The 25367-nt window shown below is 43.3% G+C and overlaps 1 protein-coding gene across 1 annotated transcript in view; it reads right to left on the bottom strand.

The window, feature by feature from the left end:
- Positions 1–2132: 2132 nt before the first annotated feature.
- The window catches only part of LOC137647231 (uncharacterized), a 38458-nt gene continuing 15223 nt past the window's right edge, over positions 2133–25367 (bottom strand). Inside the window, exon 2 of the mRNA XM_068380603.1 lies at positions 2133–9187. Within this exon, the coding sequence (XP_068236704.1) occupies positions 6482–9166 (2685 nt within the window). The 5' untranslated portion in view covers positions 9167–9187 and the 3' untranslated portion in view covers positions 2133–6481. The remainder of the gene's footprint in view (positions 9188–25367) is intronic.

The raw sequence follows: 25367 nt of genomic DNA, 5'->3' as shown, positions 1-25367 counted from the left end.
TTTATGTACCTTCAAACAGGTACCCCAAGGTAAAGGAATACAGTATGAATAATTAAACAACAATGTTTCCAGAGTTTTTAAAATTCTCTCAAGGTACTACACCATTGTTCAACAAAAAAAATAAGGTTTAGAAGGACTTTATAATAATAAGAATTTTATTCCAAGAACTCTGGGATAATACAAAAAGGATTTACTTATGTAACAAATGGCATGCATATTATACAATAGTCTACTGGCAATTGTGTATAATACACCACTTCTATGTTTTTGACTAGTATAAATGTACTGGACTGGTTTGGTTTCTCTTGTTGCAAGTCTCTAATTTGGAATAATTTAAACTTGCCAATACTGTACTGTATATATTTTACAGTATAAAGTACTTTTATTGGCCACTTAATGTTTCTCATTGATAATTGATTTTCTTAAAGGTTGTCTCCTTCATAAACAAGCCATTTCACAACTAAAATTCTGGCATTTTTTCTGACAACACCAGATCAGGTGAAACAGCTTAACCCCTGCCATAAAGCATGAGAGCACCACACCAAAAAGATATAAATCTCAATGAAACCCTTCTTTTTTCTCATTAAAATTGTGCACATGAAATGAAGGAGATTATATTTTAAACCATGATTGCAAAGTTAGGATAACTTGAAGGAAGGACCCACTTTCAAAAAAAGTAAAGAAGAAATATTTACATTAAAAGTTTTTGTAGAGTACATGCAAATCCTTTCTATCCATAAAAGTTATTTCGCAAGTCCATAATTTACAGCCTTTCAATATAATAGTGTCTCTCTAGTAATACAACTAAATGCTTCTTCACAACTTGCTTATCTCACATGTATAAAGGATCTCAGGTCAATTTTCCATAAATTTCTACAGTTATCTTGTTTTGGAAGCACCTATATTTTTATAAAATATTTTAAGTGCATCTTACAATTGAAGCAAATTAAAAAAAAAAAAAAATTGACTACAGGTACCTATATCTGACTTGTAAATACTGCCAGTTTTGTGCAATAGTTTACCGAAATTGCAATAAAGTTGGAACAGAGTATAAATGTCACTAGGCTCCAAAACACTGTAAACATTATTACAGGTTACAGGCCTCAATGCTTAACTGTCCTTTCATTTGGATCTACTTGGGCCACTATCCACTTGCATCATTACTTATAATCAAAAGAAAAACCTTCTACATTGCTGTGCCAAACATTAGGACAAATGCATTATGCACACTGCTTATGCCACAATATCCACGACAAAAAATTGAAAGACCATCTGTGATATAATTTGAAAACTGTTGGTGTAATGGCAAAAGCTGCAAAATAAAGCTTCTGCATATAGCAAAATTAATATAAAAATTTAGGTGTCTAATTTCTCAAACCATAATAAAAGAAAAGGCATTAGGTAAGTACGGTACTTTACACATCAGTAATGATTGTCAATAGAAAATTTTCAAGCCTTGAAAATTGTCCATGAATTACACATTTTAAAAATGAAAATATTAACCAGTCATATTATACTGTACAGTAAAAGTAACAAAAAATTTAAACAATTACATGAAAAATTTAGTAACGATCTAGTTTGCATGGTCTAACAGTTGCAAAAGACAATTGCATGGCATAACAGATGGGAATAAGTTTTACTCAAAATTGTTAGATATACAGCAATAACTGAAAACCTAGCATAAAATGTTTTCAGTAAAAATTAAAATAAATTGTCTAGAAAAATTAATGTAAAAGATGTTAGATCAAATAAATCAATTGAGTTTTATCTAATTTAGTCACAAATATTGATTAACAGTATCACTCAAAGTACACCAAGGTTAAAAACCCATAGAATTTTCATTGTAATCCCTTTCACTTGACTGAAAATTAAATTAACCTCAATGAAATGCTGCTCATGCCCCAAATTACTCTAGTCTCTTAACGAAATGTAACAAATGCAATTATGACAACAGCAAATACTAAAAATTCAAAAGAAAAATCCTTTAGTAAACAAAAATATTCAGCACAGAAATAGTAACTCTGGGACACTTATGTTACCGAATTTTTCATTTTCATAAATAATTTCCAAAAACATAAATGTTATAATATTTATATGTTATAATATTTATATGTATATGTATATATAAATAATCAAAATCATTAGCATTAATAACAAGAAAATGTTATCGTTAATGTCCAGAGAGTCAACCTCCAACGATTATAAATCATCCTGTCTTCTTCCTAATAAAACAGTAATTGAAATTTTGATATAAACTTTGGAAAAATGTTTATATATGACCTAATTATGAGATTACAAGGTGCTTCTTGAAATTTCTCATTTGTTCTCTAATCATCATTCCTGTCTGATAAAAGTAAAGACTATATTGAATGGTTTTATATAGTGTATAACTGTTTCATGACAGACAATTTCAATATGAGATACACAATTAAAAGAACTACTTTGCTTTTTGTTGAAATTTCGAATTGCCAATTGCTTATATTAATTATGAATTATGTATCCAAGCAATTAGAGCATAACAACCAGTAAAATTGCAAAGGTTTTCCTTGACACTGCTATGACATCTCTTTACTTACACTTTTTGTATTTGTGCTTTCTGTACAATTTGTGTGTACACCTTACTGATACACATTTATAAGTGTAATTTATTGGCACGAGTACAGTTATATACTTTGGTCTCAAAACCTAACTTGGTAACATTAAAAATTGAGCACCAGTCTTCAAATGCATTAACTTAGTCACCAAAACATACTGAAATATTTCCTAGCTCCAACTTTATGCTTGACAAAGAATCATAAAGGCATCACTCATGGAAGCATAGTGTAAGGGTGTTGTTTGAGGAAAGCTCAAAATGCTACCTAAAGCATGATGTGAAAAGTCTGAACACCAACATTGCCGTTTCAATAATAGGTAACGTATTTTCTGGTGTTCAAGTATTTAAATTCCTCCCAGTTGAACCTAGCATAAGTGACATCCTGGGTGCAAAGAAAATAAACTTCACTCTAATTTATGTCAGTTGATGCTAACAGGCCCCAGAACTTTAAACTAACACTATCAGTAATGCAAAATACCCAAGAGCTTAAAAGAATCAATGAACTAGTTTGCACACAACTATTCTTGTGCTTGTTCTTGGTTCTTTGTACTTGGAACTCGCAGTATCTTGTCTTTACCTGGATCCTCGGGTGTATCTAAATCTATAACTACTACTAACAAACTTGATTGCTGTATCAACTAAGTGTATGGCTTTGTATCATTCTAAATCTGATGGTTCATGCAACTCATCATTCAAGTGTGTCAAAAGATGTTTAAAAAGTTCAATAGTTCACCAAAATAATTATATGGAACAGTACAGGGAAAGATGTAACTCCAGCCTTATAAAAAACTCATAGAATTAAAAAAAAATTGAGATTCAAGACAAATAAGACCTTCCTTGGTAACCCAAACAATTTCAAAGCAATTAACATGGAATAAGGAACCTGGGATCTAAAGGAATACAATAACTGAGGGATCCAGATTTTATGCCATATTGTCGATCATGATTTCATGCACATTTTTCCAAGTTCTTATGATTTCTGGGGGCTTCTCTAACTCCTGTTGAGGCAACTGTCAGTCCAAAATAGTATACAGTGTATTTTTACCCAAAGTAAACTATCAAAATCTGGTAATAACGGTAATCCAACTGTATTTAAAGATTCATGAAGATGCCTGGTAGCAAAGTTTTGTCAATGCATTGCATTAATATTTAGAAAACTACAATAAATAAGAGCGGTGGACCCCTTCAAGATCCCACATATTACTGAGAAGGATTTCTTTACCTTTTAAATATCATTTCACCTATCCTGTTCTAACCAACAATTCAGCCCTAAATCAGTCTACCTGAAGTGGGCAGAAGGACTTAGGTAAATACAAAATATTAATAGGTGATTAGACGAACTTTAGTAAAGACAAAAAAATTAATAGCTGAAGTGTATGACTTGTGATACTGAACCACAATTTAGAATGGGTAACAGTGAATTATAACAAAACTCATCAACTATCTTCAAGGGATACTAATCATCTCATAGTTACCAGAAGCATAATGTTGAAAAATTTTAGTTATTAGAAAAATTTAAGTAGTATCATAAATATGAAAAAAATCTGGAAGACAATAATATATAGTAATTGTAACTGATTAATAAAAGCTTCAGTATTTACATTACAGTATTTTTGTAAAGATAACACCTTAAAGTCCCCATTTCCAATTACATTAAAAGACGTATGGTAATTGTCATACAGTTGACAGGAAGATTTGGATTAACTAATGTGCTCTTTACTTATATAAAATTAACATGTAAGCCTTCATCCTCTCACTCTATGACCATGCAGCGGTCAAAATCCAAACAATTCCACACAAACTGTTGTGACATCTGTCTAAACATAGAATTTTATAAAAAAATTATTTTAATAGTTACCTTGTAGTCATCAAGTTAAAATCATTTAGCAATATATGATGACAACAAAGTAAAATTCATTGAAAAAAATTCTTATTTTTAAAACCTTGCAGTAGCTGCTTGCTATCTCTAATAAAGAGAAAATTGAAACTAAACTAATGAACTTCTATTTCATATAAGGCATTCCATAAAAGAATTCCCTCCAAGAGGTAGATAAAAGATTCAAATATAGTAGGCTCCAGTTAAGCACTAAATCTGCAATCATGGGAAAAGAACAATTATTTATTATTTAGTGATGATAGATGAGCACACAGGAGTTAACAAGTGTTAAAAATACAATACCCAGTGCCATGATATTCATGGAGTAATACATTACTACTAAAATTCATACTGTGTTTACCTAGATTCCTCTGGTTACCATTTTAACACCTAACAGCACACTCACAATTCTGACACAATTCAGTCCAAATTTACGACTGAAAAGCTTCACTCTGCCCAAAACTGAACATGGCCGCTCTTCCCAAAAATGACATCCATACTAACCACTAACATTCGCAAAATATATCACACGCTGTACTTTTCATTTTCTAATCAGGATTAAAAACCAAAATATACAGTACACTTTTAGACTAAAACCCGAAAGAAACATAATCTCATAACCCAGAAATATAAACAAAATCAATCAAATATGTACAATATATGCTAATATTCTGAATCTTTTATGTTTTCTGGGAACAGAATAACATGCAAGACTTCTCATCACTCTGTAAAAGATAAGTTTTTCACATAAGTACAAATAAAAATAACTACAAGATAAAGTTATAATTTCCATTTTCATGTGTGTAAATGTCCCAGTTTAACAGACAAGGAAATTTCATTAATGCTTTAAAACCTATTTCTCTTCAGTTTATTGTGTATAATGACTATTTTAGTAGGCAGCTGCGTTTTCTAACGATAATATTTTGTGATTCACAACAGCGTAATGGGAAGGTATCACAAAAATGAAAGGCTGCTTTCTTATGTTATACAGTACTACTGAAATTACAATTGTGGACTACTAGCATATCTTAGGTGGAAATAACAATAAACTGTTGAATACAACTACACATCACAAGGTGCATTCACAGGCAAGTGATCAAACATTGTTACAAATGATTGTCAAATTACAAAATGCCTTTAGACTAGTTGTGAACTATTTCTTTGGTATAACTTTTTCAATCTCCCTCTACTTTCATAAGAACATTCAATAGAAAGAGAAAAAGCAACTAAACCAGACACCAATGAGTAATAAGGTGTATGTAGATGAACTTTAAAACAAACAATAATTTTGTCTGAGGCATGTTCATGCAGAATAGAAAAAAACACTTGCAAAAATATAAAATGGTCAGAATATGTCCCGAGATTCAAAAAAAATAAAATACTGTACAATTCTGAACTAAAAAACATAGCTAGAGAAATGTCTTAAACACTGGGATTATTATGCAACAAACATTTATATTTGTACCTTCACAGCCAAGAAAGAAGAGAAAACTACAGCACATATCTGAACTATAGATATCCTTGTCTTCTGTCCATCAGTCTTAATAATTTCTCAAGAACAAAAGGTTACTCATCTCTAGCAATTTCTCAAGGTTCCTTTAACAAACAGCAAACTTCGCTGAAAGTTAACAATCTCAACTTTTAACCTTTCACACTGCAGTACTGTATTTTCATTAACATTAGCCAATAAAGTTTTAAGAAACATGCATTAACTTACATACATGATTCACAATCAATATATACTGTATACATTATCATAGGATAAAAGTTAACATCTGAAAACTGTACACTTATACAGGAGCTTAAGCTTACATAGGTAACAACAGCAAAATGCAATGTGTATCCATGACAACTCCCTGCTCTCTTTATGAGATCAATTGTTCACTAACTATAGTTATTAATGTCGTCATTCAAAACTTTCTGTAGGCTACTTCACCGCAGTACCGGGAATATAATTTAATGACTATTACCAATGGAATGTGTATATCTTCCCACAAATAAGTGGAATTATATTAAACATATAAAAGCCCTGGTTTACTTCCTAATGAAGAAAATGTGTCAACTGCAAGGTTGATGGACTCTTCGCCAATGGACGATGAATATGGCGGTGGAGGCAAGGAGCAATGACTCAAATCTCTTGCGACTGCATAAAGGGAACCTGTCGATGACCAAACTCTTATTCCAGAGTCTGAATCACATTCATGGTCACCTTTCAAGCCAATTTTAGGCGGTACATGACCACATGTATCATTAGTACTACAAATATTAGTGTAATTTGCAGACTTTATTTCTTCTAATGGTATATCAACAAATCCCTTATTTTCAATACCTCCCTCATAGCCTTCAGTTTCTGACTTCAAGACTGTTTGCCCATCAATAATAATGCAATCTGGGTCATCACTTAAAACAATTGGTGGTCGTGGTTTCTGAAACTCCATCAAATACATAGGATCTGCTAAATCAGGAGTTTCCTCAGGGAGAAGGGCAGGATTCATTGGTTTTGTAAAGAAGGCTCTAGGCCTTGCGGCATCACGGCTCAAATAAATTTTACTTCTATTCTTATGTCTACGGCAAAACCACAAAGAAACCGTAAGAATACTGATGAGGACAATAAGACTACAACAAATGGACAATGCAATGACCACTGAGGGAGTTAAATGAGTACCAGAACTTCTATTCATATTTGGCATTTCATATATGAACTGAGTTGCAGTTTTCCCATTGTCCGTTAAGTACACACGGGTTCCATTCACGGTTTCAAATTCACCAATATTAAACTTTAAAACTGGAATTCGAGGAGTATCACTCTCATATGATTCTGGATTCAACCGGGATGTTGAAAGTTTGTCACTATTTTCAGTACTGCTCAACTCGATTGTACTTAGTTTCTCTTCTTTAGAACCGGCATCTTTATTAGATGCTGTAGCTTCATAGTAGGTAGTGCTGTAAGAGGACTTATCATCAACAAAAGGAACATGTGTGATTGGAAAACTATTATCAATACTTTCCATACCATGACCCCCATTAAGATAATCAGTTAACAATCTAATATTTTCTTGATCACCTTTTGGGTTTTGGCCTGAATTTATTACTTCTCTCAGATCTGTTAAGTTAGCAGAACCTTGATTAACAAGGTTCTTACTGTTTGGATCTACCCAAGTAGTAACTGTGGCACTCCTTGTTGCAGTAGAATATGACGACTCCTCATAGCTCGTTGCTTTGGCAACTTGACTTGGATCAAAAATAGCATCCACTTGTAAATCTTTAATTGTTTTTATCTTAACATCAAAGCTTGTGGGTTCAAGAGGGCTTTCTGTTGTCACATGATTGACTCCCATAGATGCTTCCAATAATACAACTTCTGTAGTTTCAATATCACTCATCTCAAAAGTACTATCCTCTACATTGCTTTCCTCTGTGTGATCATTAAATATTCTGTCTTCAGAAATGTCCATAGCTTTCTCTGTGACAGAATTATTATCTTCAGTGATTTCAGTATGATTCTCATCAAATCCCACCGTAACAGTTTCAAAATTTTTGGAATTTCCAACTTCAGGTAATATTCTTTCATCTGTTTCTTCCATATCTAATAAATCATCTCCAGCAGTCTTTAGAATAAGAGATGCAACAGGGTTATGGTTCTTGAGATTAAATTTAGAATCCCTATCATCAGTCACTGGCAATAAGAAGCTTGTGGTTTCCTCAGAGATAGGTACGGTGGAGTACAAGTATTCTTCAGTGACAAGCGTAGTGGCGTCTTCATTTTTTTCTTTTCTACCAATTTCAACAGATTCAAAATTTTCACCTGTAAAAGCTACAAAAGTTTCTGGAGAATCTTCTGTTACAGGCCAGGTAATTCCAGTGATGTCTTCCTGTGGTTCATCAGTGGTACTAGCCAATTCATTTACAAAACCAGTGCTGGTACTAGCAATTTCATTTGTGCTAGGCATATCAGTTGTGGTAGTGGTTACAGGAATTTCCACTATCAGTTCAGAATATTGAACAACAGTATCATGGGCATTGTGTCTTAACTGGACATCAGATGGAATATATTCTTCATACTCAACAGTGGTAGGAATAGAACTGGGAGTGGTATCCTCTACTATTTCTTCTGCAAAAGACATAGAGGCATCTGTAATTGGTGTCTGTTCTTGCACTAACTGTTCAACTGTTCCAAAATTTTCTGAGATTGGGGGACTTGTACTATTAGCAACTAGGCCAAAGGTCTCAGAATTTTCTGCATTGTCTTCAGATAAAACCAGGGTTGGCATTGTACCTGTAATATCAGTTTGGCTAACATGTTTAGTGCTACCTATAAAGTCACGATTGCTCCTAGCATGATTCTCAGACATATGCTTTGTCTTACTTCTCTCAGAAGTCAGTAACCCTGGAAATAGCCTATCTAATGACCTTTCTCCTAGATTCCTGTGTCCAAACAATACATCTCCATTTCTATTAAAAGCATCATATTCCGGAACTGAAGTAACAGAAATTTCATCAGGATCAATAGCACTCACATCTAGGTCAGAATTATGGAAGTTACCTTTCATTCTATCATACTGATTAGAATGAGAAACCTTAGGGATGCGCGTTCTTTGGGGACTGTGAACATCTCTAGCCAAGGAAGCTCCACCTTCAGAGCTAAGCGGCTGGGATGATGCCATCATTTCATGCTGTATATCTAGTCTTTCTGGCATGCTGTAGATCACAAGTTAAGTCTGAAAATAAATTTTAAAGGAGTTAAAAATTATGAACCAAGAAAATACACCACTAAACTAAAAACAGATAATGCCATAATTTAATATATATATATATATATATATATATATATATATATATATATATATATATATATATATATATATATATATATCTATCTATCTATCTATCTATCTATATATATATATATATATATATATATATATATATATATATATATATATATATATATATATATATATATATATATATAAATAAGCTTTCCAGATAATTTCTGACAGGAATTGATACAAAAATTTATTTATAGTCCACAAATGCCATCAAAGTGGATTTCTATATTCTACACATTGCTGTACATGTTTTAAAATGAAAATTTGTTCAGTACAACTTCTTCTTTTTCTATATCCTGCTTGTTCATCTCTCAGGTTTTCATCAATCTTTCTCTCTTGTCTCTTTAATGTGAGCATACTATATATTTTCATGACAACTGGCATAAGTGTGATGGCTCTGTAATTATTGCAGTCAGTCAGTTATCCTTTTTTTGCCATTTTCACCAACACTCCTAACTCCCATTCATCAGATTGTGCCTCTTCCCACCACATTCTACAAAATAATCTTGTAAGTATTCTAGGAGTCACTTCATTTTCGGCCAATATCATCTCAGCAGTTATTCTATCATATCTATGGCTTTCCATCTCTTGAGTTTTTAAATATCTTCAACTTCAAATACACTGAATTCATTCATGGGCACATCACGATCTTCCTCAGCTTCAGTTATTATCAATAAAATTATTCCCTTCATATCTCCTATGCATGACCTCATTAAAGTGTTCAATCCAATGTTGCCTTTCTTCATCTTCTGTTATTATAACAGATAACAGATTCACTAAAGATTTCATTAATAATTTTATGAGTAATTCTTACACCATAGCCACTCCTTGAATTCATAGCTTTGTCAGCTTCGTCTGCTTTCCTGTCTAAATATTCTCTCCAGTCATTCCTGGCTTTTCTTTTGACTTCACTATCAATCCTGGAATACTTAGCATGCTCTACCTTGTAATTTTCATTACTTCCTCAAAAACTTTCAACAATCAATTTCTGTCTATGTCTCTTTTATGTAGTATCATTTGATATCCATGGTATTCTCCTTGTAACTGCATGTCCCAAAACTCCACTACCAACTGATTGACATATGTTCTTAATTTCACACCATTCTTCATTAATTGTCTGTTCTTCGTCTCTTAAAAGTCTCTAAGACTGCAAATTGATTCCTACATTCAATTGCAAAGGTTTTCCTGTGCTCATCTTCTAGAAGCTTAATTGTATCAAACCTAGGTATTCTATCTACATTTCTGTTGGGTGCTTTCAGTTTTAATTTCAGTGTAACAATGAGGAGCTGTTGATCACTGCCAATATCTGCACCTCTATAGCTTCTTACATTTCTCAAGAGTCCTCCTTCTCTCTTTATTATTGGCTGTGATTTATTTGAGTTTTGTAATTGCCACATGGTGAAGTCCATGTATATTTGTGAATGTCCTTGTGCTGGAAGAGAGTACCTCCAATAACAAGATTGTTTGTTGAACAAAAACTTATAAAATGTGCCCCAATCTCATTTGCAACTTCCTCAAGAACCCCAACACCCATCACATTCTCTATAAAGTACCTTGATTATTCCTTCCAACTTTAGCATTGAAGTCGTTAATCACAATTTTCTTATCTCACTCTGGGATTTCATCTATTACACTCAGCAGTTCTTCATAGTATCCATCTTTCCTTTTTTCATTCAAATCATTTGTTGGTGCATAGCAAACTATAATACTCATATTGCATTGCTTGGATTTAAACCTTGCAAGTAACAATCTACTATTTACAGCCCTCCATTCCGTTCATGCCTTTTCTGCTCTTGGTGTCATCATCATTCCTACCCTTTCTCTTCCAACTCCATCCGTTCTTCCTAAGTACATATATATACTGTACTGTATTGCCTTGATCTAAGATTTCTTTACCAATACCCTTACAACGTGTTTCAGTTAGGGCCAAGATATCCAAACTATATTTCTTAAATTCATTCTCCACTTGCTGTAACTTTCCAATCTGATTCATGGTTCTATCATTCCAATTACCACTTTCCAATTTTTCCTTGATATTTATAGACCGGGAGATTCTTAGCGACCCGCCACGCCTAGGACTGGGGGCCATTCTGTTATTTTTGCTTTCCACAGACTGATTAAATCCTTTGAGGATTCATTGGTTAAATTCATCGAAGGATAGCCAGTTCCTTGTGATGCGCAATGCCTATCTAACTAAGGCAGGTGACCCCTGCTGGTCCATATTAATTTCAGTAAAATCAACAGCCACGCATAAGAGTAAAAGCCGAAGATATCTTGTCTAATCCCTTTAACCTAATCCATCACCCTGCTGCCAGTGACTTCATTGAGATATATAATAATAATAATTTGGTTAAATAAAAACTTTATAAAAAGATTTTCTTTAATGTCTGTCACTCAAAGGTTGAGTTTAACTATATTAGGAGAATGGTTAGATATGTAATTACCATATACAGAATTAAAACTGGTAAATGTTGTTTTTATTTGTACAAAGAGTAACTTATACTACCAAAGTATGAGATTTATTAGATACAGAGCACATATAAAATAAATATGACAAATTCGGAGATAATTTGTATTTTTCCTAACCATACAAACATTAGCTATTTACATTGGGTTTACGTTTCGGCGTAGCTGAAATGATGAGCCAATAGTTTTTAACGAGGGTTAACTACCCCCGCGCTAGTTAGCGGGGGTAAGAGAAGGGATAGCTTGCTACCCCTCCACCCCCACACACCGGTGATTTGCTTCACTTCACTTAGAGGTAGGACTTGACTTGGGGGCCAGGGCTGGCGGGAAAATATGTGTAAATAGCTAAGGTTTGTATGGTTAGGAAAAATACAAATTATCTCCGAATTTGTCATTTGTTCCGTAACCGAAATACAAACCACGCTATTTACATTGGGTGATTTACCCCTTTGGAAGGGTGGAAAGTCCCCAGCCTTACTGACTTTGGCTTTGCCCGGGGACTCCGCCTCCCAGTGAGTAGCACTTGAGAGAAGGAGCCCCTACACCTCACAAGTTCCTTGCTTCGCTAGGAACGAGTGGCCTACATAAGTTGTGTGTGGAGGAAAGCGTGACTCGTCCTATGAAATTGACCTTGAGACCTTTAAATAGGAATCTAGGATAGGACGTTCCCAATACCACCTCGTCAGGGTATGGGGGACGCGACAGAATTAAGCTTAATACTAGGAGCACAAGGAAGCATGGGTTACCTGCAGAGGTCGAGGTCAGCTATGCGAAGACCAGGATGCTGCTTCCCCAAGAGAGGGGAGAATGAAGAAAGAAGTAAGGGTCAGACATACTCTTTCATTCACGCAGACTAAAACCGGGTAACAACGCCCTCAACCTACTGCTACTTGTCCATAAAGGAGCCTAAGGTTAGACCAGCTGTTGTGCAGCCACCACAGGGCCAATAGAAAACGTATCGAGGCTCCTGTGGGTCACGTCCTGCAGGTAGTGGGCTGTGAAGGTCGTCTGACGCTTCCAGACCCCAGCTTGAAGCACCTGCGTCACAGAGAAGTTTCTCTTGAAGGCCAGGGACGTAGCAACACCCCTGACATCGTGTGCCCTCAGGGGACGTGACGGAGGAGGGTCTGGATTCAAGGCGTGGTGGACAACCCTTCGAATCCAAGCCGAGATGGTGTTCCTGGTGACCCTCCTCTTCGTCCTGCCTGTGCTTACAAACAATGCTCGCACTTGAGGACGGACTGCAGCTGTTCTCTTCAAGTAGTACCTCAGACACCTCACTGGACATAGTAGCAGCTGGTCTGGGTCGCTTGTTACAGAACGGAGACTCTCGATCCTGAAAGAGTCGAACCGTGGATCCGGCCCTCCAGGATTCTGAGTCTTGGCAACAAACTCAGGGACGAACCTGAATGTTACCTCCCCCCATTACCTTGAATGGGCGATGTTGTACAAGAGACCATGAAGTTCACTAACTCGCTTGGCCGAAGCCAAGCGAGCAGGAAAGCCGTCTTCCAAGACAGGTAGCGATCAGAGGCTTGGCGTAATGGTTCCAAGGGAGCCCTGAGGACCCGAACCACGTTCCAAGGAGGAGGTCTCACTTCCGACTGGGGGCAGGTAAGCTCATAGCTACGTATGAGTAGAGAGAGTTCTAGTGAGGAAGAAATGTCCACGCCTTTCAGCCTGAAAGCCAAGGTTAAGGCCGAGCGATAGCCTTTCACTGACGAGACAGAAAGGCGCATTTCCTCCCGTAGATATACGAGGAACTCCGCTATTGCTGGAATAGTGGCATCGAGTGGAGAGATACCCCTCCCACGACACCAACCACAAAAGACTCTCCACTTCGCCTGGTAGACTCCCTCAGAGGACTTTTGCAGGTGCCAAGACATTCTCTCCGCAACCTGTTGCGAAAAGCCTCTCTCCGTGAGGAGACGCTGGACAGTCTCCAGGCGTGAAGCGGAAGCGAGGCCACGGCCTTGTGAGGGATGTTGGAGTGGGGTTGTCTGAGAAGCTCGCGTTATGGAGGAAGTTCTCTCAGGAGCTCCGTCAGGAGCTGCAGAAGGTCCGGGAATCATTCCGCGTGATGCCATAGCGGAGCTACCAGAGTCATCGAACAGTTGACCGATAGTCTGGTCCTGTTGAGCACCCTTCTCATCAGACAGAATGGTGGGAAGGCGTACACGTCGATGTTGTCCCACCGTTGCTGGAAAGCATCTTGCCAGAGAGCCTTGGGGTCCGGGACTGGGGAGCAGTACAGAGGCAGCTTGAAATTCAACGCTGTCGCGAACAGGTCCACGGACAGGGAACCCCACAAAGTCAAGACTTTGTTGGCTATCTGAGGATCCAAGGACCACTCGGTACTCACTATCTGCGAAGCCCTGCTCAGACTGTCGGCTAGCACATTCCTCTTGCCAGGAATGAAGCGAGCTGATAGTGTTATCGAGTGGACTTCGGTCCACCTCAGAATCTCTACTGCAAGATGGGATAGCTGCTGTGAAAAAAGTACCTCCCTGCTTGTTGATATAAGCTACTACCGTGGTGTTGTCGCTCATCACCACCACGGAGTGACCCGCCGTTGGAACTGTTGAAGAGCCAGAAAGACGGCCTTCAACTCTAGCAGGTTGATGTGCAGGCACTTTTCTGATTCTGACCAAAGGCCTGAGGTCCTCTGGTTCAGAACGTGCGCCCCCCACCCTTCTTTTGACGCGTCCGAAAACAGTGTCAATTCCGGGGGGAGGACGAGAAGACTCACTCCCTTTCGCAGGTTCTCGTCGACCAGCCACCACTGCAGGTCCGTCCGTTCCAAAGATCCTATCGGGACCTGTACGTCCCGGGACTTGAGCCGCCACTGCAGGGATCTCATCCTGAGGCGGCCGTTTGGAACCAGACGAGCCAGGGAGGACAGGTGACCTAAGAGACGCAACCACGATTGGGCGGGAAGCTCTTCTCGCCTGAGGAAGGGTTCCACCACCCTCCTCAGCCTTGCTATCCTGTCGTCTGATGGAAAGGCTTTGTGGAGATTGGTGTCCATCAACATACCTACAGTAGATAAACCAGTCGTTGGGACGGCTGCAGAAAGGACTTCTCGAGGTTTACCACAATCTGTCTCGGTGCCGAAGAAGGGTCAGCCAGTCGTCCAGATAACGAAGGAGACGGATGCCGTTCCTGTGCGCCCAAGAAGAAATCAGGGTGAACACTCTGGTGAACACCTGAGGTGCTGTGGAGAGACCGAAACAGCACCTTGAACTGGTAGGTCTTGTCGTCTAGGCAGAATCGCAAGTACTTCCTGGAAGACGGATGGATTGGGATCTGGAAGTACGCGTCCTTCAGATCCAGTGTGCACATGAAGTCTAGAGGTCTCATCGCAAGTCTGACCGTGTCCGCTGTCTCCATGCTGAACCGAGTTTGCTTGACAAACCCGTTCAGAGCCAAGAGGTCGATGACAGGTCTCCAGCCTCCAGACGCCTTCTTTACAAGAAAGAGTCGACCGAAGAAGCCTGGGGAGCCATCGACGACCTCCTGAAGAGCATCCTTCTTGAGTATGGTGTCGACTTCTGCCCGAAGGGCTAGCCCCTTTACCGATCCCATGGCATAGGAGCTCAACGGCACTGGATTCGCTGTCAGGGGAGGTTGAGATATTATGAACGGGACGCGATAGACCTTGGCCGATCACAGAAACCGTCCAAGCATCGGCCCCGTGTTGCTGCCACCTGTGCCCGCAACGTCGAAGGCATCCCCCCACAGGTGGACACGCGGGGGGATTGCCACTCCTAGTGTTTGCGGCCGCTCCCTCTAGGAGTCTTGCCTCCTCTGGAGGACTTACCGCCCCTCTTGACCTTGGCTTAGACACCACTTTCTTAGCTGCCGGTGCCTGCTTCGGTGCCTTGCGAGGCTGCTGCTGCTGCTGCTGCGGAGCTGGAGGCTTATAGGACCTAGCTGTAAGGGCCCTATGGAGGAGGGAGTCCTGGCTAGATTTCCTCCATCTCTCAGCCGTTCGTTCCATATCCTGTGGCTCCAACAGATTCTCCCCAAGGAGGGAAGCATGTCTGAGCCTACAGACATCCACAGCGGGGACGTTCGGGTGGAACCTCTCGGTCACCGCATCGCGCCGCTTCAATACCGAGTTGGCCCACAGGGTGGTGACCTGGTGTGCCAGGAACTCGATGGAGCGGGTGCCCGAGAGTAAGAAGGTCTCCAAGGCCTTCCTATTGGTCTCCTTAGACAAGTCCTCAGAGCGCAATAGGATGCCCAGAGTCCCTAGCCATATATCCAGCCACGAAGTGGCCTGCAAGGCGCACTTCGCGACCTTCTCATGGCTCAGGATCTCCGACGCCGAGAACGTTACCTACCGGGCGGAGAGCTTCTCGAGAGGAACTCCCTTAGCCAGCTCTTCTACGGAATGATGGAGAGGAAGAGCGAGACTAGACTCACCCAAGATCTCAAAATACCTCCTCTGCTGGAGACGAGGAGGTGGGATGAGTTTGCTCCCGGCAGAGGAACGACTGGAGGAGGCAAGAGTCGCGAGTTGGGCATTGGCCCTGGCTCTGGCACTCTTCATCCCCCGAGACAAGGGCAGAGCCGCACTGGTCTTAGGGGGCTTCTGAACATCGAACACCTGGTCCAGGACCGTGTCCTTGCCTTCTCGGGGGGCGATCACGGGGTCCATGAACCCATTGAGTTGCCTCATCAGGCTCAGGACCTGCCAGGAGGCATGCTCAGACTCCTGCTGGTCTCCTCCTTGCGGACTGGCAGCTAAGTCTCCCGTCCCCGGAATCTCTTCCTGGGGCGAAGCGTGGACGATCTCCCGGGGAGCAGCGGGTTCCTGGCGAATCCTTGAAGACAACTTCGGGATTGTCTTGGAGTCCTTGGGTTCCCTCCTGGGAGGGATACAGGATCCCAACCAAGAGGTTCGGAGAGCACCTTCTGCGCGAGATGATTCTCCTCCACGAGGAGAAGACTCCCCCCTTGGTGCCAAGGGGGAGACTATCACTTCACTGGATTCACCTGAAGACGGAAAAGCCTCGTCCACGGGAGAAGGAGAAAACGCCTGCGAAGGGGATGGGGCCTTCCTGACAGACCTCTTAGGAACCAACTTCTACCTGAGGGAGGTCACCACGAAGTCCACTCCTCTCCTTCTCTTCAACAGGGGCGAGGCAGCCGTTGGCTTGTGTCCTTGATCGGCGAGTGCCGGCTTTATAGCCTTCACTAACGCCCGCATCAGAGGACCAAACCAAGTCTGCCGCTCCGCGGACACAGAGTCCGAAATCCCCGCTGGAGGGAAGGGGATCAGGCGATACTTCGGAGTGGACACCACTGGACCTGCCTGAAAAGGAAAAGGGGAAGAAAGTTGCACTGACCTCTCTGAGGTGTCTTCCCTATCCTGCACAAGAGTCCTGCGCTTTGGTAGAGGTGATCCTGAGTGCAGTCTGGCGACACGCGTTCCTGCTGTTGTTTGGGGGGTGCGAAATCCGACGCGAATGGTGGTCGTGCGCAGGCGAGCGGTCGCGCCGGCGAGCAGTCGCACGGGCGCGCACGCGAGCGGTCGCGAGGGCGTACGAGCGCGTGGGCGAGCTGGTGAACGAACGCGTTGACGCACGGGCGAGCTGGTGAACGAACGCGTTGACGCACGGGCGAACGAGAACGCTCCAATGACCGCTGACGATGTTGTTCAGGAGACCTGTAGCGCGTGGGAGAGCGATTGCGAGCAGGCGATCGGCGGTGCGCTGGTGAAAGTTGGCACGTAGGCGAGCGATGGCGCGCTGGCGCGTTAGCGAGCGATAGCGCGTAGACCGACCGTGCAAGGTCGAGCTAACAGAAGGCGACCCATGTCCCTCCAGATCCTCTGGGTGACGGTGCGTTGGAGAACGCTTGCGTGCAGGCGATAGGTCACGCGGGCGGTCTGGAGATTGCCGATGTTCAGGTGATCGCTGATGCGCTGGGGACCATTGACGCGCAGGAGATCGCTGACGAGCAGGCGAATGTTGATGCGTCTGTGATCGCTGGCGACCTGGTGATCGCTGGCGAGCAAGAGGGCGACGCGTGGAATCCTGTGAGGGAACTGCCGGCACGGGGCGCAGAGGCGAATGCTCACGAACGGGCACAGGAACAGGAGGCGCGTGGGCGTACAGGCATTTTTGAAGTACGCACTGGAGAACGCGAGCGATGTTGCGTAGGAACAGGCTGACGAACAGGATCGCGAGGGCGAGGAGAAGAGGCCTTGGCCAAATTAGAGCGCTCAGGAGACTAATGGCGCGCAGGGCGCACAACAGGAACCGCAGGATATTCGGAGTCCACAGGAGAGCGCTGGCGAGCAGTGGGGCGATGGTCATCAGAAGCGCGCTGACGAGCAGGAGAGCGCCTGTGCGCTAACACTGCAGAAGGGCAAGCAGGGGAACGCTGGCACGCTGGGCGCTCAACAGGAACAACAGGCTGAAGGATGTCCTCAGGAGAGCGCTGGCAAGAAGAGGGACGATCATCAGGAGAGCGCTGGCGAAGCAGGAGAGCGCCTTTGCGCTAACACTGCAGAAGGGCGCGCAGGGGAACCCTGACGCGCAAGGGAAGAATCCATTTGCCCCGAAGGGACCGTTGCCCGTCAGGTGACGAGGTCAGGCTGCTGGACATCTGCACCAGAAGCTGAAGGTCTAGAAGGCGTAGGAGACCGATCCCCAGAGAGGTCTAAGGAAGCTGGAGCTGTAGGCTGCTTACGGCGGGGAGAGTCCCCCTCGGAGGAAGGAGGCGAAGATTCAAAAAGGCGCCTCTTAGCACCCTTATAGAGAGACGGGAGGCCCTTGCGGCGCAGCGGACGGTGAGCCTTACGGCGAAGGCGGCCACGAGGAAGATCGTCAGGACCATCAGTCCTCCGAAGGGGAGTCTCAGTCAAAGCACTCCCCTTAGAGGGAGGCTTGGCAGCAGAAGAGCCCGCGGGACTCCCTTCCCCCTTCGGAGGATGTACGGAAGGGGGAGGAGAGCCGTCAGCACCATCATCCACAACAGTACCTGCAGAGGATTGACCCGACCCGTCGGAAGCCTCTGACACCACGACGTCGACGATAGACAGAGGATCTACCTCTGCTATCACCGGCGACCGCTTAACAGCGGCCCCCAACTGGACAAGGTCAATCAGGGCTACCATGGAGGGCAGGCCCTTAATCCCCAGGGAAGCCCAAATCTGAAAAAGATCATCATTACACAAAGATTCATTAGCAACAACCTCCCCCGGAGGAGGAGGAGGAACCGCCCCGCTATGGGAGGCGACGCCCTCTCCCCCAAACCAAGGTCGGGAAACAGAACTAGGGCCTGCGCTCCCACTCGGCAGACTCTCCTTAGGAGCCGAACGAGGGGGGAGCTTCGGAGGAGGTTTGGGCGGCGAAAAAAAAAGAGTCCCAGGATCCTTCCTCCTTCAAGGCAACCCCGGAAGGAGAACGGTCTCTCTTGGACTTCTTCTTACGCCGGCGGCCAAACCTCTCCCACTGGGAGGCAGACCACTCCCTGCACTCACTACACGTATTCTCTTTATCACACCGTCGGCCTCGACACTGCGGGCAAAGGGTGTTAGGATCTGTGTCCACCGCCGACATAAAAGTACCGCAAGGGCGGCCGGCAATTCCAGGGCACTTGCGCATAGTGAACAATAAGGGTGAGGCCAACTTCAAAACACACACACACAAACTGAAAGAAAAGGCAAAAAAAGATTAAGGCTGTCAACGAGGACGATGGACAGACATGTCTGTTCATCGCCGGAGCTAAAAGTGAAGTGAAGCAAATCACCGGTGTGTGGGGGGAGGGGTAGCAAGCTATCCCTTCCCCTACCCCCGCTAACTAGCGCGGGGGTAGTTAACCCTCGTTAAAAACTATTGGCAAGTCATTTCAGCTACGCCGAAAGGTAAACCCAATGTAAATAGCGTGGTTTGTATTTCGGTTACGGAACAAAGAGCATTTAAAACTGCAAAATAATCATACATTCCAGACAAGTTTTATGCCTCAAGGATACAAACCATATCTTAAATGCCTCCCTACTGGTCTTTGTGTGAGAAAACAAAACCTGACTTACTACTGCCTAGCTTCTCTGACTGTGTTCTTACTAAATGCTTGCTTTAAAAGGCAATCCCCTAATAAGCAATGGTATAAACAACACAAAATACCGGCAGTACAGTATTAGACAGTGTAAATTGTCGCTTTACCACTAGTAAAGCATTTACTTAGCGAGCTTGGCACGCGCTTCTATTCCTAGACTTAGGTCTGGACATTTGCGAGCCAAAGCATCGCAACCTGGCGCATGAACATCCACAAGAGCACTAGCGGTAGGTTCGCGAATTCCCTTGAGAGTGTCTGGGCGGAAGCGAGCAAGGCAAGGTTGGCTTGGCCGATAGACTAGGCTGCCGTCACTCGTGAACATCAGGCCAAACTGGAACTTCCCCCAAAGAGGCAGGCACTCATAGAAGAACCCAGGAGGGCTTTTCGTAGGCCTTGCAAAGGCTCGTTGTCCCTGGGAGGCATGGTCACAAAGGGCTTTGATTACAGGGAGTCGGTGGTCATGATTACCCAGGTGCTCCAAAGACCTAGAGCGAGGATGTGAAGACATGCGAACTCACTTACAAGGAATTTGAGATGGTAACCTCTTGAGGAAATACACCCTCCCAAGCTAACGAGAGAAACAACCATCCTCGTAGAGTGAAGGATCGTGAGGATCCTTTGACTGATTCACCCACCCCGTACGCTAGGCTCGAACTCCGAAGAGAACCAGCCTGCAATTCTTCAGATGGGCAAGGAAATGTGGAGAAAGAATCCACTGCGGGCATGAGACCGACTGGAATGGATTCCCTCTAATGGCTTAGTCGGGAAGGTTAAGACTAACTCCTGCGGAGACAGCTGTGCACTCCTGCTTCAAAACCTCCTAAAGCAATTCTTTAGAGGGAGAACCCAAAAGGCCCAACCAAGGCCACAATTGATGCAACACATCAAGAGAGGTATACTTCTCACAGGTGGAAGGTGCCACTGCTTCGCTAGGGGAAGCGGTGGGGTCCTCCAGACCCAAAAATTGTCCAGAGTAATGGTCATCCCTCTTGCCCAATGGGCCTCTGAAAGAAGCCAAATGAAAAGAAGCAGAGGGAACGGTATGAGGCCCCTGAGAAGCCTGTGTGAAGGAGTGCCGTCTGCATGCAGGGCAAACATGGTGAGGATCTGTCTTAATGGCTGACACAAACATGCCACAAGAGTGGCTCTCTATGCCAGGGCAAACCAGCGCAGTCACACCTCCTCAAGACAACCCACACCTGAAAGAGAGAAAATTTGAGTTTTACGGCCAGTTAACGGAAGAGTGAGACAATACGTCGTCACTTGATCGAGACAAAAACAAAAGTGAGGGATCTCACTAGGTGAGTGAGTGAGTGGGGTGGTACTCACCACTATCCTTGGTAACTAGCAGAGGGTTGTTGATATTTCACACAAAAGTTTATGGCTAGATTCCAGCTCGCATTGGAACATACTGTATATCCATAATAAAATACGAAGGGTTTGTATCTGTGTAATAACAATCACTTTTTAAAATAATACAATGCTTTCTTTTACAGAAGAAAAATGTTATTTTGATAATAAAATAAATTTTTGAATATACTTACCCGGTGATTATAATAGCTGCAACTCTGTTGCTCGACAGAAAAACTCTACGTAAAAATTCGCCAGCGATCGCTACACAGGTAGGGGGTGTACTCAACAGCGCCATCTGTCGTTCAGATACCCATTACTCATTGTAAACAAAGAACTCAATTTTCTCCTCGGTCCACTGTGTCTCTATTGGGGAGGAAGGGAGGGTCCTTTAATTTATAATCACCGGGTAAGTATATTCAAAAATTTATTTTATTATCAAAATAACATTTTTCAATATTTAACTTAGCCGGTGATTATAATAGCTGATTCACACCCAGGGGGGTGGGTAGAGACCAGCAAAATATGTTTACATCATATGAGCTAAGAATTTTTATTTCATTTTAGAAGTTATCAAAATAACTAAACAAAATAAATAGGTACCTGGTAAGGAAGTCGACTTGAACAATTACTCTGCCTTTTTAAGTACGTCTTCCTTACGGAGCCTCGCGATCCTCTTAGGATGCTGAGCGACCCCTAGGAGCTGAAGTATCAAGGGTTGCAACCCATACAACAGGACCTCATCAAAACCTCTAATCTAGGCGCTTCTCAAGAAATGACTTTGACCACCCGCCAAATCAACTAGGATGCGAAAGGCTTCTTAGCCTTCCGGACAACCCAAAAACAACAATAAAAACATTTCAAGAGAAAGATTAAAAAGGTTATGGAATTAGGGAATTGTAGTGGTTGAGCCCTCACCCACTACTGCACTCGTTGCTACGAATGGTCCCAGAGTGTAGCAGTTCTCGTAAAGAGACTGGACATCCTTAAGATAAAAAGACGCGAACACTGACTTGCTTTTCCAATAGGTTGCGTCGATTATACTTCGCAGAGATCTATTTTGTTTAAAGGCCACGGAAGTTGCGACAGCTCTAACTTCGTGCGTCCTTACCTTCAGCAAAGCTTGGTCTTCCTCATTCAGATGGGAATGAGCTTCTCGTATTTACAGTCTGATAAAATAGGATAAAGCATTCTTTGACATAGGCAAAGATGGTTTCTTAACTGAACACCATAAAGCTTCAGACGGGCCTCGTAAAGGTTTAGTTCGTTTTAAATAGAACTTAAGAGCTCTTACAGGGCATAAGACTCTTTCTAGTTCATTTCCAACCATACGATAAGCTTGGAATATAGAACGATTTTGGCCAAGGTCGAGAAGGCAGCTCGTTTTTGGCTAGAAAACCAAGTTGTAGAGAACATGTAGCCGTTTCAGATGAGAATTCGATGTTCTTGCTGAAGGCATGAATCTCACTGACTCTTTTAGCTGTGGCTAAGCATACCAGGAAAAGTGTCTTTAAGGTGAGATCTTTCAGGGAGGCTGATTGTAGCGGCTCGAACCTGTCTGACATAAGGAATCTTAGTACCACGTCTAAATTCCAACCAGGTGTAACCAAACGACGCTCCTTCGTGGTCTCAAAAGACTTAAGGAGGTCCTGTAGATCTTTATTGTTGGAAAGATCTAAGCCTCTGTGACGGAAGACTGATGCCAACATGCTTCTGTAACCCTTGATAGTGGGAGCTGAAAGAGATCGTTCTTTCCTCAGATATAAGAGGAAGTCAGCTATTTGAGTTACAGAGGTACTGGTCGAGGATACGGATACTGACTTGCACCAGTTTCGGAAGATTTCCCACTTCGATTGGTAGACTCTAAGGGTGGATGTTCTCCTTGCTCTAGCAATCGCTCTGGCTGCCTCCTTCGAAAAGCCTCTAACTCTCGAGAGTCTTTCGATAGTCTGAAGGCAGTCAGACGAAGAGCGTGGAGGCCTTGGTGTACCTTCTTTACGTGTGGCTGACGTAGAAGGTCCACCCTTAGGGGAAGTGTTCTGGGAACGTCTACTAGCCATCGAAGTACCTCGGTGAACCATTCTCTCGCGGGCCAGAGGGGAGCAACTAGCGTCAACCTTGTCCCTTCGTGAGAGGCGAACTTCTGCAGTACCTTGTTGACAATCTTGAACGGAGGGAATGCATATAGATCTAGATGTGACCAATCTAGGAGAAAGGCATCTATATGAACTGCTGCTGGGTCCGGGATTGGAGAGCAAAATATTGGGAGCCTCTTGGTCATCGAGGTTGCGAAGAGATCTATGGTTGGCTGGCCCCAGGTGGCCCAAAGTCTCTTGCATACATCCTTGTGGAGGGTCCATTCTGTTGGAATTATTTGTCCCTTCCGACTGAGACAATCTGCCATGACATTCAAGTTGCCTTGGATGAACCTCGTTACTAGTGATATGTTTAGACCTTTTGACCAGGTGAGGAGGTCCCTTGCGATCTCGTACAACGTCAGAGAGTAGGTCCCTCCTTGCTTGGAGATGTACGCCAAAGCCGTGGTGTTGTCCGAGTTCACCTCCACCACTTTGCCTTGAAGGAGAGACCTGAAGCTTTTCCAGGCCAGACGTACTGCCAGTAGCTCCTTGCAGTTGAAATGCATTGTCCTTTGACTCGAGTTCCATATCCCCGAGCATTTCCGACCGTCTAATGTCGCACCCCAGCCTACGTCCGATGCGTCCGAGAAGAGAACGTGGTTGGGAGTCTGAACAGCCAGGGGAAGACCCTCTCTTAGGTTGATATTGTCCTTTCACCAAGTCAGACAAGACTTTATCTTTTCGGAAACCGGGATCGAGACCGCTTCTAGCGTCTTGTCCTTTTTCCAGTGAAAAGCTAGATGGTATTGAAGAGGACGGAGGTGTAGTCTTCCTAGTGACACATTTGATCCACGGATGACAGTGTCCCTACCAGACTCATCCACAGCCTGACTGAGCAGCGTTCCTTCTTCAGCATCTTCTGGATGGATAGCAGGGCTGGGGGCTGATCGTCTTGTTGTTCAGCAACGTCCTCATCAGAGGGTTCCTCATCCGAAACTGATGAGGAAACGGCAACGGAGTGGGCAACGTCTGGCTCGCTGAATCCGGTCGCACCGGTGGATGCGTGACGGAGCCGGACGCAATATCATGGAACTGCTGCACAGTCTGTGAACTGTCAACAACCATGGGTGTGCGAGGAAGCACAGCGTCAACCCGAGACGGTCTAGACCGTCTGGGTTGTGCAGTCAACACCCTACCGGGTTGCTGAGGTTGACGCACTGCGTCAAAACAAGTCACCTCTGCTGGTTGTTGAACGTCCTGAACGTCAAAAACCACCTCCGAGCGTCGCTTAATGTCAACGTGCGGCTGGCAACCCACACTGGGTCGCATCGGTGGAGTAACCACCTCAACTGGCAGACGCGAGTAGGTTACCTCAGCGTCAACAGGGCGCACAACCGACCGGTTGGAAGGTTGTTGGCCAGAAGGTTCTTCTCCGCATTTAAGTCCTCTATCAAGGACGCAAGCTTGGACTGCATGTCTTGCAGCAAAGCCCATTTAGGGTCTACGGGAGCAGGTGTGGCAACAGACGGGGTTAGCGACTGAGGCGGAACCGTTTACCATCCCTGAAAGCCTTGTTATGCGTGACATAATAGTACAGCAAAACTTCAAAGGCTCGACAACAGCTGTGAAGTTAACCTGTAAACAACTTGGAGCGTCTCCTGGCTAAGCGCCAGAGAGAGTCTACCAGAATTGAGAAGTCTATCTGGGCAGAGGCATGAACTCCCAAGCCGAGAACTTCTCTCGTGTCATATCAGACTCTCGCTCTATAAACCAGTTTAAAAGAAGGGAAAGCAAAGGCTGTATCCCCCAAACTCCTCCTGGTGAAAAACCAGTCGCCTAGCCAACGTAACGCTCTCTAGGAGAGCGAGAGAGCACTAGCTTAAAAACAACGGCTTCGAAGTAGCTAGGCCTAGTGTAAGCTCTGACGTTTAGGCGAACGAGGAGCAGCAGTTACAAAAAGATCCGGACGAAGATCCTTAAAAAAATCATCATGATTTAATTAAAGTCCATAGGAGGCTAGGCAGCTTTAGGCTCCTCTCCATCTGACAGAGTCCTCAAGGGAATATCAGTAGGAGGGAGAACAGCAACTTCCTCATCTACAGGAA

This window comes from Palaemon carinicauda, chromosome 9, assembly GCF_036898095.1.
Source record: "Palaemon carinicauda isolate YSFRI2023 chromosome 9, ASM3689809v2, whole genome shotgun sequence".
Classification (NCBI taxonomy): Eukaryota; Metazoa; Arthropoda; class Malacostraca; order Decapoda; family Palaemonidae; genus Palaemon; species Palaemon carinicauda.
This window is presented reverse-complemented; position numbering and strand designations above follow the sequence as displayed.